This window comes from Brienomyrus brachyistius, unplaced genomic scaffold (genome assembly GCF_023856365.1).
Source record: "Brienomyrus brachyistius isolate T26 unplaced genomic scaffold, BBRACH_0.4 scaffold42, whole genome shotgun sequence".
Classification (NCBI taxonomy): Eukaryota; Metazoa; Chordata; class Actinopteri; order Osteoglossiformes; family Mormyridae; genus Brienomyrus; species Brienomyrus brachyistius.
Window position 1 is genome coordinate 2,683,127 of NW_026042317.1, and position 16,785 is coordinate 2,699,911.

General features: G+C 46.5%; 1 protein-coding gene across 3 annotated transcripts in view; it reads left to right on the plus strand.

Moving 5' to 3' along the window:
• Positions 1 to 566: 566 nt before the first annotated feature.
• The window catches only part of LOC125722757 (NACHT, LRR and PYD domains-containing protein 12-like), a 32,343-nt gene continuing 16,124 nt past the window's right edge, over positions 567 to 16,785 (plus strand). For all 3 annotated transcript variants that reach the window (XM_048998949.1, XM_048998950.1, XM_048998951.1), the window contains exons 1-6: positions 567 to 921; positions 4,715 to 4,816; positions 5,347 to 5,460; positions 11,500 to 11,563; positions 11,747 to 11,975; positions 12,605 to 14,324. In XM_048998949.1, coding sequence (XP_048854906.1) covers positions 4,755 to 4,816; positions 5,347 to 5,460; positions 11,500 to 11,563; positions 11,747 to 11,975; positions 12,605 to 14,324 — 2,189 coding nt within the window. In that variant the 5' untranslated portion in view covers positions 567 to 921; positions 4,715 to 4,754. The remainder of the gene's footprint in view (positions 922 to 4,714; positions 4,817 to 5,346; positions 5,461 to 11,499; positions 11,564 to 11,746; positions 11,976 to 12,604; positions 14,325 to 16,785) is intronic.

Here is a 16,785-nt window from a genome sequence, read left to right on the forward strand (position 1 = left end):
TTGAACAAGGAAATGCAACTCTACAAACAAGTACTTAAGAACATGTACCACATCACTTCCCCAGATTTAAATCTTTGCACCAGCCCATCTCAAGTAGGGACAAATTTAGGTTCATGAAACCATTCCAAGACTAGGATTACACAATGTGGATCAATCGTCGATGTGGAATGCACGGGAAATTCAAATTTCGTTATTCTTGGGCATTTTCCATGCGATTTTTACGAAATAAAAAAAAAATCGGGTCAGAGGCATTTCGGCGGGTCGGGAGGGAACGAGAACCAATTTTTTTTTAAGTGGCCTAACCAAATTACGGTTATTGTTACTAATAGATGTGGACCCCTTGTTAGTTTCCCATATGCTAAATATTGTGTTCAATGTTATTATTTTGCACTGTTATTTGCATTGTTCATCTCTTGTGATAGTGTAATGTACTGCGTGGCTGATGGGTTTAGGGCAGGAACAACTGTGGTGCGATTCAGGCAGGCAGGGTAACAGGAGCGGAGCACACACAGGCACTTTGGCCAGCTCGCGGGGGGTTCCACTGAGTGGAGTGCAAAGAGCGCATGCGTCATGCAGAGCACTCGACAAGGATCGCTGCATACAGTCCTGTTTAACAAGCGGGTTTTTGTGCTTGTGTTTCAGTGCTTTTCCGGTGAAGTAAAAATCATCACATTATTGAAAAAGAACCCTATGCATGCCTGGAATTTATTCACCTTGTCCAAGTGTGCAACATAGACACATAGATAATATCCCCCCAAAACCCTACGAAGTGCCGCTGAGTCCGTGTCCATTTTTTGCATGAGACGGAGCTGATCATTTCCTGCCTGTAAACGAAAGTGAAATTAAGTGTCGGGATTTTAAAGGCAGAGTCGCCATTTTATCAAGATTCTGGAATAATGTAAAGATATTCTATGTTTCAAGGTAAGATTAAATTAATAATAATAAAATTTATATGTTTAACACAGCCTAAATATACAGCGGAATTTAAAATTTTCAATACAATTAAATATTAAATATACGTCCGTACAGCACAGTAGGTTACTGTACGTGTATCAGAAGAGTTTTCAAATTAACATCAATAATATTTAATTACTTACGCTCAGCCATGAGTTGTAATATACTGTGCTGCGTAATTATGGACCGGGACGTAGGCTGTAATATTTTGAAGCTATATTAAGTTTTTCTTTTATTAAGTGTTGGGGATTAATGCCAGTGTGCCGAAATATCCGGGTTAAACTCAATGCTTAACATTTTATTAAATCAAAGCTTTTACTACGGATCTGTTCTGTGTTCTCCAATCTGAAATGTGCTGATCTTAATTGTAGTCATACTTTGCAGTCGTATTTAAACTGTTTAATGCAAACAGTACGCAAGTCTGATATAAATAATCGGTAAAGAATAAGTCAAACGCAACCCACGGCGCAGCTGAATGACAGAAGGTGGTGCCACTTACTCCGCCAAACCGTGAGTAGTGGAGCCGACCAATCACAACAAATCATTAACAGTAATAAGCTAGAAAGAGATCTCTCAATGGAGGAAATTGATGATTTTATATCGTCCAAGGCGTTTAGAGATTTTTCAATACCATCGATACGAGCCAAAATCCGGTCCAGCACAGAATCGGCGCCGCCCGCGATAGAATGGGAGTCGTCGTCTGCCTGACCAGCGGATACTTGTCGAGCTGATTAATTTTTTTTTCTTGTCAGTGTGAGAACGAGTTGAGGAAAAAATGGGAAAATCTTTGTGACTTCGACATGGTTAAAGTATATTCGGAACTGTTGTAATAGCGATTTGGACTTGTCATACTTTTAGGTCCCTTGGAAATCAGTCTCAGAATCAGAATCGGGTTTATTGGCCAAGTATGTGAGCGAACACATACAAGGAATTAGATTCCGGTCGATGGTCTCAAGCACAACAGTGTAAAAACAACAACAATCTACAATATGAATATGTATTATGGATTTATATTTATAAATATAAAGGTAAATGTTAAAAAATGTATAAAAGTGTTATTTGTAGATATATGTTTATACTATTTATAAATGTAAATATATTTATGGATACTGTATATATATACAGTATATACAGTACATGTGTACATATATACATACATATATACATACACACACACATATACACAAAGTGTGTAAATGAACAATACGATATAGTAAGCAACGTAAATCTTATATACAGAAAAGATTACAGAAATATATCCCACAGACTGTACATACAGTGCAGTTGCAGTGCTGTAGGTGTTTAGCAGTGTGACAGATCAGCTGTTTAGGAGGGAGATGGCGAGGGGAGAGAAGCTGTTCCTGTGTCGGGTGTCCTGGTCTGCAGGCTTCTATATCGTCTGCCAGAGGGCAGCAGCTCAGAAAGTCTGTGTCCAGGCTGTGTGGGATCTGTGATGATTTTACTGCCATTTCCCTGGATCTTAAGAGAGACAGGTCCTGGATGGAGGGCAGGGGGCGCCTATGATCTTTTCTGCTGTCTGTACGGTCCGCTGCAGTCTCTTCCTGTCCTGTTTGGTGGATGCTCCATACCAGACTGTGATGGAGGGCAGGGGGGCACCGATGATCTTTCTGCTGTCTGTACGGTCCGCTGCAGTCTCTTCCTGTCCTGTTTGGTGGCTGCTCCATACCAGACTGTGATGGAGGGCAGGGGGGCACCGATGATCTTTCTGCTGTCCCTACGGTCCGCTGCAGTCTCTTCCTGTCCTGTTTGGTGGCTGCTCCATACCAGACTGTGATGGAGGAGCAGAGGACAGACTCAGTGACTGCAGTGTAGAACTGGATCAGCAGCTCCTGTGGAAGACTGTACTTCCTCAGTTGTCTCAGGAAGTATATCCTCTGCTGGGCCTTTTTGAGGATGGAGGAGATGTTGGTCTCCCACTTCAGGTTCTGGGAGATGGTGGTACCCAGGAACTTGAAGAACTCCACAGTAGACACCGGGCTGTCTGATATGGTGAGGGGGAGCAATGATGACGGACGTCTCCTGAAGTCCACAGTCTTGTGCGTGTTCAGCTCCAGGTTGTGCTGACTGCACCAGAGTACCAGCTGCTCCACTTCCTTCCGGTATGCAGACTCATCACCATCCTGAATGAGTCCAATGATGGTGTCATCTGCAAACTTCAGGAGTTTTACAGCTGAGTTCCTGGAGGTGCAGTCATTGGTGTAGAGGGAAAAGCGCAGTGGGGAGAGGACACATCCTTCAGGGGCACCGATACTGAGGGACTGTGTTTCAGAAGTAACCCCCCCCAGCCTTACTTGCTGCTTCCTGTCTGTCAGGAAGCTGGTGATCCACTGGCAGGTAGCTGGTGACACATTGAGCTGGGAGAGTTTGGAGGAGAAGAGATTAGGCACAATGGTGTCGAAAGCCAAACTAAAGTCCACAAACAGGATCCTGGCATAAGTTCCTGGACGGTCGAGATGTTGCAGGATAAAATGCAGCCCCATATTCACTGCATCATCCAGCGACCTGTTTGCCCGGTAGGCAAACTGCAGGGGGTCCAGCTGGTGTCCTGTAATGTCCTTCAGATGGGCTAAAACCAGGTGTTCAAAGGATTTTATGACCACAAATGTCAAGGCGACAAGTCTGTAGTCATTCAGTCCTGTGATGGTGGGTTTCTTGGGGACCAGGATAATGGTGGAGCGTTTGAAGCAGGAGGGAACTTCACACAGCTCCAGGGATCTATTGAAGATGTGGGTGAAGATGGGAGCCAGCTGATCAGCACAGGTTCTGAGGCAGGAGGGGGAGACACCGTCTGGTCTGGGGGCTTCTTGGATTTCTGTTTCTGGAACAGCCGGCTCACATCCGCTTCGTGTATTCTGAGTTCCAGGGGGGAGGGTAGGGGGGTGATAGTTGTGATGGAGGTCGTGGTTTTTGTACTGTACTGTGTAGATGTACTTTGTTTAAGTACATCTGCCCTCCCCTGGTCTGCTGTAATATCACTGCTGTATACACGCACCCACTGCAGTCACCGATCCGCCTGTCGATCACCAGCTCCATCCTTCCTTCACTCGTGAACAAGACCTTGAGATACTTAAACTCCTCCACTTGGGGAAAGACCCCCGACCCGAAGACAGCACTCCACCCTTTTCCGGCTGAGGACCATGGTCTCGGATTTGGAGGTGCTGATTCTCATCCCAGCCGCTTCACACTCGGCTGCGAACTGCTCCAGTGAGAGCCGAAGGTCACGGTCTGATGAGCCCAACAGAACCACATCATCTGCAAAAAGCAGAGACCCAATCCTGAGGTCACCAAACCGGACACCCTCAACGCACTGGTTGTGCCTAGAAATTCCATCCATAAAAATCTAGTGACCCGCGTCCAGGGGAAGGAGAACGTGAATCCATGTTTTTACTCATCATAAGGGGTCTAATGAGCCGCAGTTCGTCTGGTTCCTCACCCAGGACCTATTTGTCTTGGGTGACCCTACCAGGGGCATAAAGCCCTGGGCAGCTTAGCTCCTGGGATCACTGGAACACGCAAACCCCTCCACCACCATAAGGTGTCGGCTCCAGGAGAGGATGTTTATACATATATTTATAAAAAAATGTGGCATTGAAATTTTGCACTAAACCTCTTTACTATGTGTAATTCTACACATCGAACATAACAGAATGGAGACACAATTCATCAGTTTGATGTAAAAATGCTGAGTCCTCGATATTGTGTATTTATCTATGTATCTACTTACCCTTCATGTTCACAGAGGCCCCAGCAGGAATCATCTGGTCTGGATCAGCATCAAAATGGACGGATCTGCTTCTGAAATGCGCCCCCCTGTGGGGTGTAACAGAAAGAGCGCTGAGAGGTAACAGTGTTACAGCCCACTAGCATGCATGTCTCTCTGGGTCTATAGTCAGGCCATAACATAAAAGTAAACTGGGCTCCTAGCTGGGGCTGGTCAGTGGGCAGCACTTTAATATGTGTAGCTTAATAAAAAGACCTCGCCATCTTCTGTCTTCACCGTCTTCTTCCACAATCAGCCAGTTCTTTTATACTAGAGGCGAGTAACAGACCATCCCTCCTATACAAAATGGCCACATAACAAAACTAAACAAACAAACAAAAACATATATAAACAGGTAAAAAGGAACATCAGTCAAGTCTAGTTATTGGAGGTTTTTAACGGTCATACTAAAAGTTTCATATAATATCTAAATTTTAGATTATACAATTTCCTTAACAGCTGACTGTAAATAAGTCTGTTTACATCAAGAGCTTCACAGCATATCAAAGTACATGAAGGCAGAGCAGAAGGATAAACAGCAGTGTGATGTTGTCCCCATTGTATGAATTTTATTTATACCATGAGGGTTTGTTTCCTCTCGCTGCCCACAGTGTCCCGATGAAGAGAACAGACTCCCCTGTACCCAGCTGTGTTTCCATGAAGAGTGACTGGTCAATGGGAAAACCACTCAACTTCAGAGAGGGACCTTTTCCTACAGATCAAAGGTAAATGTACATTTAAACAAACACTGTTAATGACATTCAGACTCTCATTCAAATGGCACAGAGACACATACAAGCTATGAGGAAATCACATATTTATAATGAATGCACCAATTTTTACCTTTAACAGATTCCATCACCTTGAGAATTTAAACAAAAGTTTTGTCTGTATTCTATATAAATACCATCTGAAGTAAATGGATGAGGATTACTGTAAAACCTGACTTTCTGCGAGCCGGAATTGGAAGTTATTTAATCGCAAAGTGGATTTTAAATTTCAGTCCTCAGCACAGAGCTGGAAAAAACTGGTTTACCTGTTACCCCCCTGCATGTCCATTAAAGAATGACTCGACAATAGATTGTCGTCTCGTGAGATGGATGTTTCTGTTATGATAACAAATAATTTCACTCTCATGAATTCATTAGATCATATTCAGACGAAGGCTTCAGTTTAACATGTTTAGTCAAACTGTGTGGCTTAAACAATAAACTACTATCATCAGACAAAAAAAAGTGAAAGACTATTGGTTTCTTTGCCAAAGGTGACGTTTATACTTGCTGATTCAGATCATAATTAATGTGACACTGTAGTGGTTCTCATCCCCTGAGTATAAAATAAGATGATTTGTTGATCCAAGAGGGGAAATTCTCTTGTGTTCAGCAGCAAAGTGTTATGTTATTTATATGATTAAAAACAGAGAGCAGCTTTTACCACATTAAAAATGGGACGTTAAGGCTGGCTGTGGGGGCTGCACATCGACAGCAGGCATTGTGGTGTCTAACGGCAGCAGGCAGGAAAGATCCCCAGTAGCGCTTCTTAGCTCACGGTGGGGGAATGAGCCGGTGGCTGAAGGTGCCCCAAGATAGCGCCCCCTGGAGCCTTGGCTGGGTTATGCACCGGGCCAATGGGGCCAGTGCCCTGGGGCCTCAGGACATTAGAAGCTGTGAGTCGCAACATTTATAGTTCAAGCCATGAAATGCTCCCCCCTGTGGGGTGTAAGAGAAAGAGCCCTGAGAGGTAACAGTGTTACAGCCCACTAGCATGCATGTCTCTCTGGGTCTATAGTCAGGCCATAGGGCACTTGGTACACGCCAGCCGCCTGGGGCACTTGGTACACGCCAGCCGCCTGGGGCACTTGGCACACGCCAGCCGCCTGGGGTAGTTGGCAGGTTTTTCGAAAGTCTTGCTGGATGTGTTGTCATAGCAGCACATCCAAATCCTCAAACCTGCTCGGAGCAGGTTTGTTCTGCGTAAACTAGGATTAGCTCACAGACTTAATAGTGTCCGTGCGTGGAAATGGGTTCAGTCATGGCCTCGCCATTCATATACGTAAAATCAACAAACACATACATACACACACAAACTCATACATACAAACATATATATATATATATATATGGGGCGGCATGGTGGTGCAGTGGTTAGCACTGTCGCCTCACACCTCTGGGACCCGGGTTCGAGTCTCCGCCTGGGTCACATGTGTGTGGAGTTTGCATGTTCTCCCCATGTCGTCGTGAGGTTTCCTCCGGGTACTCCGGTTTCCCCCCACAGTCCAAAAAACATGCTGAGGCTAATTGGAGTCGCTAAATTGTCCATAGGTGTGTATGTGTGAGTGCATGGTGTGTGAGTGTGCCTTGTGATGGGCTGGCCCCCCATCCTGGGTTGTTCCCAGCCTCGTGCCCATTGCTTCCGGGATAGGCTCCGGACCCCCCGCGACCCAATAGGATAAGCGGTATGGAAAATGGATGGATATATATATATATATATATATATATATATATATATATATATATATGAATGAAATGTTGTGTTTGTACTTCACTTTAACTTGTTCCCATATCCTGCATGATTGTGCTTCTATTTGATCTGTAATTATGACAATAAAATAATGATGAAACACTGGGAACGTAATACTACATTCAAGTGATAAATACAATAACTAAAAATGACATTTAATTTGTCGGACACTTTTTGCAGCCTTCTTTTCTGGTTTGGGTCGCTTTTGATGTGTTTCCTTTAGTAGATACTAAACCTTTGAATTCATCATACTCCTCTGTAGCATTCCCCTCGGATTGATGGCCGAAAGACTTGACTGATGGTTCACGATTTATTTAAAATAAATTAATTACCAAAAAAAACGTAGCTAACGTAAGAGCTTGTGCCTTTACCGGGGGGGGGGGGGGGGTGATAGTTGTGATGGAGGTCGTGGTTTTTGTACTGTACTGTGTAGATGTACTTTGTTTAAGTACATCTGCCCTCCCCTGGTCTGCTGGAATATCACTGTGTATACACGCACCCACTGCAGTCACCGATCCGTTTCCAGAGGAACACAGAACCACTAAACCAATTTGAGGAAAACAACTCATTTAAACAACTCATGAGGAAAACAACTCCTTTTCCCTCTAGATTCTTTTCCGTTGAGACATGTTTTCATAAGATCAGGACATCTGTGGAGTCCATACTCTGTCGTTAGTTGATGTCTCTTTATCTCTTGCATGAGGCATAGTTTGCAAACAGGCATTTAAAAATAAGAAAATGTCTGTAACCCTTCGGCATCTTTGGACCGTATTTGTGGCCATTTTGAGAGCCTCTCCGGAAATGCCCTTTGGATGATGAATGGCTGACCGTATGGCTGACCGTATGGCTGACCGTAACGCTGACCGTATCACTGACCGTATGGCTGACCGTATCACTGACCGCATGGCTGACCGTATGGCTGACCGTATCGCTGACCGTATCACTGACCGTAGGGCTGACCGTATGGCTGACTGTATGGCTGACCGTATGGCTGAGCGTATCGCTGACCGTATCACTTACCGTATGGCTGACCATATCGCTGACCATATCACTGACCGTATTACTGACCGTATGGCTGACCGTATCACTGACCGTATGGATGACCATATGGCTGACCGTATCACTGACCGTATGGATGACCGTATGGCTGACCGAATCGCTGACCATATCACTGACCGTATTGCTGACCGTATGGCTGACCGTATCACTGACCATATGGATGACCGTATGGCTGACCGTATCGCTGACCATATCACTGACCGTATTGCTGACCGTATGGCTGACCGTATGGCTGACCGTATCACTGACCGTATGGATGACCGTATCGCTGACCGTATCACTGACCATATCGCTGACCGTATGGCTGACCGTATCGCTGACCGTATGGCTGACCGTATCACTGACCGTATCACTGACCGTATCGCTGACCATATGGCTGACCGTATGGCTGACCGTATCGCTGACCGTATGGCTGACCATATCACTGACCGTATGGCTGACCGTATCACTGACCGTATCGCTGACCATATGGCTGACCATATGGCTGACCGTATCACTGACCGTATCACTGACCATATCGCTGACCATATGGCTGACCGTATCGCTGACCGTATGGCTGACCGTATCGCTGACCATATCACTGACCGTATGGCTGACCGTATTCCTGACCGTATCGCTGACCATATCACTGACCGTATGGCTGACCGTATCACTGACCGTATCACTGACCATATCGCTGACCATATGGCTGACCGTATCGCTGACCGTATCACTGACCGTATGGCTGACCGTATCGCTGACCATATCACTGACCGTATGGCTGACCGTATCACTGACCGTATCACTGACCATATCACTGACCGTATTACTGACCATATCGCTGACCGTATCACTGACCGTATCGCTGACCGTATCGCTGACCAAGCTTATTCCAAGCATCTTTGCATGCCTCATCATCACTTTGGTAGAACGTGCCCTCAAGACATTTATGAGCAGGACCACTGATATATTTCTTAAGGTAATACAGCTTATCTGCTGAAGAGATACCTGTTCTCTGAATGAGTACATAAAGGATGCCTTCCATTCAATAAAATGAATTGGATCCCCGTTAAACATCGCAGGCTCTGGCATTGGGAGCCTGTTAACGGCTTTGCTGTTCTGAATAGCTTGAGCCAGGTAAGACACATCAGTGAGGGATGGTGTTGTGACATCATGTGAAGGCTGATGTCTGTCATAGGTGCTTTGTAGTCAAACTTAAAGGTCTGGCCATCCATCCATCCATCCATCCATTTTCCAAACCGCTTATCCTACTGGGTGGTGGGGGGTCCGGAGCCTGTCCCGGAAACAATGGGCACGAGGCAGGGAACAACCCAGGATGGGGGGCCACCCCATCGCAGGGCACGCTCACACACCATTGACTCTCACACGCACACCTACAGGCAATTTAGCAAGTCCAATTAGCCTCAGCATGTTTTTGGACTGTGGGGGAAACCGGAGTACCCGGAGGAAACCCCACGACGACATGGGGAGAACATGCAAACTCCACACACGTGACCCAGGCGGAGACTGCATGCGCAACTTCCTTCACTGCTGTGATCCCTGAAGCGGTTAGTATTCTGTAATAAAGTAGGACATTCCAGAGGGAGTGGCGCACGCTGATGACATCATGCACATTATGTCTACTGGGATGGAGAACAGGTGCAGGATGATGACATGTTTAATGTTTCGTCATATTTAGGCAACAGTATCGCCCCAGCTAGTGGGGACCCGGGGACCAGCTGGTACAGAAGCGGGGGGGCAGGGATGTGGTAAACAAGGTGATACGAGTCCCTCCCTTGCCTGCGCTGGGGCTTGGTCGGCGCCTGCGGGTCCTCGCCCTCCGGGTTGGCTGTTGCCTGCGGGTCCCCCTCCGCAGCCTCGTCGCCCTGTCTTACTCCCCACTCTGGTGCCCGGTCAGTCGCCTGCGGACTCCCCTGCTGCAGCTCCTCAGTTGCCTGCGGTTCCCTCCACTCCGGCACGTCGGAGGAAGTCGCCGCCTGCTGCGGCTCCCCCCCCCCCTTGCCCTCGCCTAGGTCCCCTCCAGCTCCCTCGTCCGCTTCCCTGGGTCTCCCTCCACCTCCCTCCTCGGCCCCTCCATCAGTGCCTCGCCCTGCCTCCTCTGCTGCTCTGAGGTCCCCTCCTGTTCCGGCCTCCCGGCCGCCTGCGGCCCCTCTGACGGCCACCCGTCGCCCGCTGGGGCTCCCTCGGACTCCCCATGGTTCCCCCTCCTTCTCTCCCTACTCCCCTGCCTGTCTCCCTCCTTCGTTTGCTCCTCCTCCCGGCTTTGTCTCTCCTGTCTCCCTTCCTCGTCCCTTTGTTCCTCCTCCGTTCACTCCTGGTCCTTTTGTCCAGCCTGTTCCTGCTGTGTCTCCTTTCCTAGTCTGTCTGCCCTCCCTGTCCTTTATCAGGTTTTGTCCTACTTCTTGTCTCTGTGCCTGTTCTGTGTCTCTGTCATGTTTCCGGTGTCCCTTGAATGGTTTTGTTCTTCTTTTCCAGGTCCCGTTTCCCTCGTCTCGTCCGTCGCCTCCTCTGAGGGGGGGGGGGTCTGTCATACCCGGCTCGTACGATCCTCGTGTGTGCCACGCCCCCCTGATTATCCACGTGTGCTTCCCGGATCGTACCCATCTGAGTCTGATTATTTTCAATCAGTCCTGTCTATTTGAGTCCATGTCTTGCCCTGGTTCCCGGTCTGTCATTTATGTTAGTTGGCGTCTGATGTTTCCTGCCCTTAGTCCTGTGATTAAACCCCGTTTCCCCCTTATTCTACCTGCCTGCCTGATCCTTGCCTGCCTGCCTGTCCGTGCACCTTCCCCGTTCACCGGCGATCTTAACATTGGGTTTTTGTACCACTAACTTTTCCAGCCTCCTATTGCCCCTGTCCCAACTTTTTTGAGACGTGTTGCTGTCATGAAATTCAAAATCAGCCAATATTTTTCATGAAATAGCAAAATGTCTCACTTTAAACATCTGATATGTTTTCTATACTTTGTTATGAATATAATACAGGTTTATGAGATTTCCATATCATTACATTCTGTTTTTATTTACAATTTGCACAATGTCCAACTTTTTGGAATTGGTGTTGTAATATACCACAATGTTATTCTTTATCTGCAGTAACAGCAATTTTAATGGGGAACTTTTCAGCCTTTCTGTTACATTTGTGTAGATGAATTGAGGTCTTTATGTTTCTGCCTAATTCACAGAGACCAAATGGAAGATTGCAGTTCAGATCTACATGATAAATCGGGTTTATCATCCATATTGAAGGTTTGTATTTATTGCTGATATATATTTTCTTGGCTGTTATGTGAATTAGCTTATATTTTATACAGCTGCATAATAATAAATTCATCATCTTAAAGAAAATATGTTTTAAACTATGATTCACAAGTGAAACTCTGAAAAGGTTTGGTGTAAGTATCAATAATTAACTCTGACTGTTTATTTTAGTCGCTAGAGGTAAAAGCCATGAAGTTCCTAAAGGAGGAACTGAAGACGTTTGTGAGGCACCTAGATCAGAATTACCCAGAATGCTCTGAGCCTCAGCTGGAGGAGGACAATGACCTGGACTGTGATGGTCAGATGCAGAAGACCAGTGTTAGAGAGGTAGCTCTGAAGATCACAGTGTACATCCTGAGGATCATGAAACATAATGATCTTGCTGACCTGCTGGACAAGAGTAAGAACTTTATAATATTATCTACATGTACAATATTGTGTAAACGTCTTAGGCAGTCAAAGAAAAGGAAGTTTAAATGGTCTTTATGTTGGTGTAGAACTACTATAATATGTATGTCAAAGTGTGTTTGCCATTTCAGAACCTCTCCCAACATCACCTTAATATTTGCTGATATTGTGCAGTATATCCCTGTATTTTTTTACTTGACCACTAACACACCTCATGTGGCTGATCAATATCTCATTGAGTTTTAAACTTATTTAATTAATGAATGAAGTGAGCTGGTGGTGAAATTTAACAAATACATGGACTGGCTGTGGTGCCCCTGAGGAGAGGTTTGGGAAATGAAAAGGGGTTTTGGGTTTTTTTTGGTTCTGAGCAGATATACACTTACTACCCAGATAAATGGCTTTAAACATTTCCTTTGGCTGCCTAAGGCTTATTCACGGTCCTGTATGCAGTGTTCCAGTAAAATACGCATGATAAAACTTTCAGTTTCACATTCACAGTCACAGGGAAATATCAGGATATGTATGTGCAAAAAAGTGTGTTTTTGGAAAATATTCTTCCTCTCATATTGGTCGGGATCACGGTGAGAATTAGTGCATTTTTCTCTCATTTCTTTTCAGGACAGCTCATGCTGCAACATCAACAGGAAATGAAATGTAAACTTAAGAAGCAATTTGAGTGTGTATTTGAAGGGAAAGCTAAGGAAGGACAGCCAACACTTCTCAGTGAGATTTACACAGAACTCTACATAACTGAAGGTGGGACTGGAGCAGTCAATGATGAACATGAAGTGAGACAGATTGAAACAGCATCCAAGAAAAGGCGAACAGAAGATACTACAGTCAAGTGCAATGATATATTTAAACCCTTATGTGGGCATGAGACACCAATCAGAACTGTACTCACTAAAGGGGTGGCAGGTATCGGGAAAACAGTCTCTGTGCAGAAATTTATTCTCGACTGGGCAGAAGGAAAAGCAAACCAGGATGTTCACTTCATATTTGCTCTTCCTTTCCGGGACCTGAATTTGATTAAGGGTGAATACAGTCTCATTGAACTGCTTTGCCACTTTGTCCCAGGACTGAAATCTCTTGAATCCACTGAGCTGTTTATGTACAAAATCTTGTTCATCTTTGATGGTCTGGATGAGTGTCGCCTTCCTCTCGATTTTCAGAACAATGAGAGCTGGTTTGATGTAACAAAGAAAACGTCACTGGATGTGCTGTTGACTAACCTCATTAAGGGGAATCTGCTCCCATCCGCTCTCCTCTGGATAACCTCCCGGCCAGCAGCAGCCAATCAGATACCTCCTGAGTGTGTCCACCAGGTGACAGAGATACGAGGGTTCAGTGATGCCCAGAAGGAGGAGTATTTCAGGAGGAGATTTAGGGATCAGAGCGTGGCCAGCAGGATTATCACACATGTGAAATCATCAAGGAGCCTCTTCATCATGTGCCACATACCTGTGTTCTGCTGGATTTCAGCCACTGTGCTTAAGAGGTTTTTTAGTGAGACTGACAGGGGAGAAATTCCAAGGACTCTGACTGAAATGTACACACACTTCCTGATCTTTCAGACAAGTTTAACAAATGACAAGTATATGAAAAAACAAGAAACTAAGCTTAAAGAATACAGCAAGGAATTCCTTTTAAAACTTGGTAAACTTGCTTTTGACAACCTTGAGAAAGGCAATCTCATATTTTATGAGCAAGATCTGACAGGGAATGGCATTGATGTCACTGAAACTTCAGTTTACTCTGGAGTGTGCACAGAAGTCTTTAAAGAGGAGTATGGGTTGTACCAGGAGAAGGTGTACTGCTTTGTGCATCTGAGCATCCAGGAGTATCTCGCTGCTTTATATGTGTTTCTGTCAAACACATCAGCTGACCTGCTGAAGACTGCAGTGGATCAGGCATTAGAGAGCAAGAATGGACACTTGGACCTCTACCTCCGCTTCCTCCTGGGCCTCTCAACAGACTCCAGTAAGACTCTGTTACAAAGGCTACTGGGGCCGACAAGAATCAGCTCACATACCATTATGGAAACAGTCCAATACATCAAGGAGAAAATACAGGAGAATTTATCTCCAGAAAGGACCATCAACCTGTTCCACTGTCTGACTGAGCTGGGTGACAATTCTCTAGTAGAGGAAGTACAAAGATACCTGAATTCAGGAAACATTTCAGTAGATGACCTCTCACCTGCACAGTACTCAGCTCTGGCCTTTGTGATGCTGATGTCAGATGAGCAGCTGGATGTGTTTGATCTGAAGAAATACATCAGATCAGATAAACAGCACTGCAGGCTGCTGCCTGTGGTCAAGAACTCCAGGACGGCTCTGTAAGTGACGTGGGGATGAGAAATCATGTCTGGTCTGGCAGTGATACATGAATATTGTTTGAAATGTGTAATATATATTATATATTTCTCCTCATGGATTAACTGGGTTTTATTTTGATAATCACAGCTATAGCTGTTTGTACAGCAGTAGCTAATCTTGACCACAGACTTTATAATGACTGAAGGTAGTGATGTCACTTTTTGTTTGTTACTACGTTTCCATTCCCATCCAGTTTGCCTCCTGATCACAGCACAGCATCCTAACCTGCTATAGAAACAGTGAGGGCTCTTTATCCACAGGGTGTATAAGTGGTATGTGAGTGTTATTGTCAGCAGGCGTGTTCATGTGATGGAGCCCAGAGCTGGGAGCTTCCGTATGACTGCTGTCTCTGGCTGCTCACTGGCGCCCTCTGCTGGCCTCAGCTGCACCTGGCTGAGGATGTGATGGCACATCTAGTCCGGCAGAGATAGATAAACATTGTTTAAAATATTAAATTAATATATATATATATATATATATATATATATATATATATATATATATAAAATTTATTTCCCCTCTTTTAACAACAAGGTTCCTTTTTAATCTGGTTTATATTAACTGAAGGTAGTGATGTAGTAAAAACAAAAAAGACAAGATTTCCACGACCATCCTTTGTGTAACAAATAACCAAAGATACAGCATCATACAGAATGGTCCAGTTTTCATTAATAGTGGGAAAACCACTCATATTCGTTTCAGTTCTGGATGCTGTAGGAAGCATTTCTGTAAATACTGGGTGTGGTGCGTGACTCTTTGGGTTCGGACTCTGTGTCCATGAGCGGAAGGTTGCTGGTTCAGATCTCATTTTGAGTCCCCCCCCCCCACCAAACACTGAATGCAGTTTCAGTTCAGTACAGTTTTATTTGTATAGTGTGTTTTCACAACATTACATCATCTCAAAGCACTTTACAGCATCCCTGCCCAAAGCCCCCAGTGAGCAAGTCAGAGGGGACAGTGGCAAGGAAAAGCTCCCTAGAAAGAAGAATCGGTGGGAGGAACCAGACTCAAAGGGGGAGCCCATCCTCCAGGGGGCAGCAGAGGAAGCCCTAACCCTAACCAGACTGAAAGGGGGAGCCCATCCTCCAGGGGGCAGCAGAGGAAGTCAAATGATCAAGATGGCAAAGTCCTAATTCACATTATCCCAATCTTAACATTTCAGTCACAAAGTGGGGGGCAGGGAGGTGATGACAGCAAGTGCTGGAGCTGCTTCAGATGGGGGGGCGAACAGTAGTACGGCAGCAGGGTAAACAGGGAAGATGTCACAGGCAGAAGGGTGAGCAGGCCGGAAGGACTCACAGGTAGTGGAGACGTCGTAGACAGCAGGGTAGGCAGGATATCTTGAAAATGTGGGGTCTCCAGGCAGCACAGCCCAAGGGGATTAGGGGAAATAAAATGTGCAGTTAGCCAAAGTAGGGGAGACTAGAGGCAGTGCAAACAGTTAGGTGAGTGCAGTATGTAAGCTCCGGCAGATATGGCTATGGCAGCATAAGTAGGAGGGAGAGGCAGGTGGGAACGCAGGCATGGGGAGTCCCTGAATGTCAGCACTCCAATTCCACAAGGGGGTGTGAAGCTTCTTTAATCTGCACCACTTCTGTTTATCAAGCTCGTCCAAAGTAAATTTCCTCATCGCCATCGTACATGAAGGTAAAACAGTTTCCAATCAGGGGCATAGCACTCTATCTTAGGTTTTCTCTGGCCTTTAGTGCTGTCCAGAAAGAAACAGATTTGCTCAAGAGAGTAAACCTTGGTCCTACCTACAGGGGTGCTGGAGTCCATGGAGGCCTGTGAGTCCTCCAAGTCATCAGCCAAACTCTCTACATCCTCATGATCTTTATCAGAATCCAGTAAGTGCAGGTCCAGCTCAGGCTCGGGATGTTCCGCTGCGGTGTGTCTACAGGTGGGTCAGTGCCTGGCTCAGCAGGTGCGGAGTCACTCACCGCGCCGCCCCCAGCAGGCCCTGCTGTGTCCGGGCCGGGCTCCTCTGCCAGCCCACTGTCTCAGCGGGAGCGGAGTCACTCACCGCGCCGCCGCCAGCAGGCCCTGCTGTGTCCGGGCCGGGCTCCTCTGTCAGCCCGCTGTCTCAGTGGGAGCGGAGTCACTCACCGCGCTGCCACCAGCAGGCCCTGCTGCGTCCGGGCCGGGCTCCTCTGTCAGCCCGCTGTCTCAGTGGGAGCGGAGTCACTCACCGCGCCGCCGCCAGCAGGCCCTGCTGTGTCCGGGCCGGGCTCCTCTGTCAGCCCGCTGTCTCAGTGGGAGCGGAGTCACTCACCGCGCTGCCACCAGCAGGCCCTGCTGCGTCCGGGCCGGGCTCCTCTGTCAGCCCGCCGTCTCAGCGGGAGCGGAGTCACTCACCGCGCCGCCGCCAGCAGGCCCTGCTGCGTCCGGGCCGGGCTCCTCTGTCAGCCCGCTGTCTCAGTG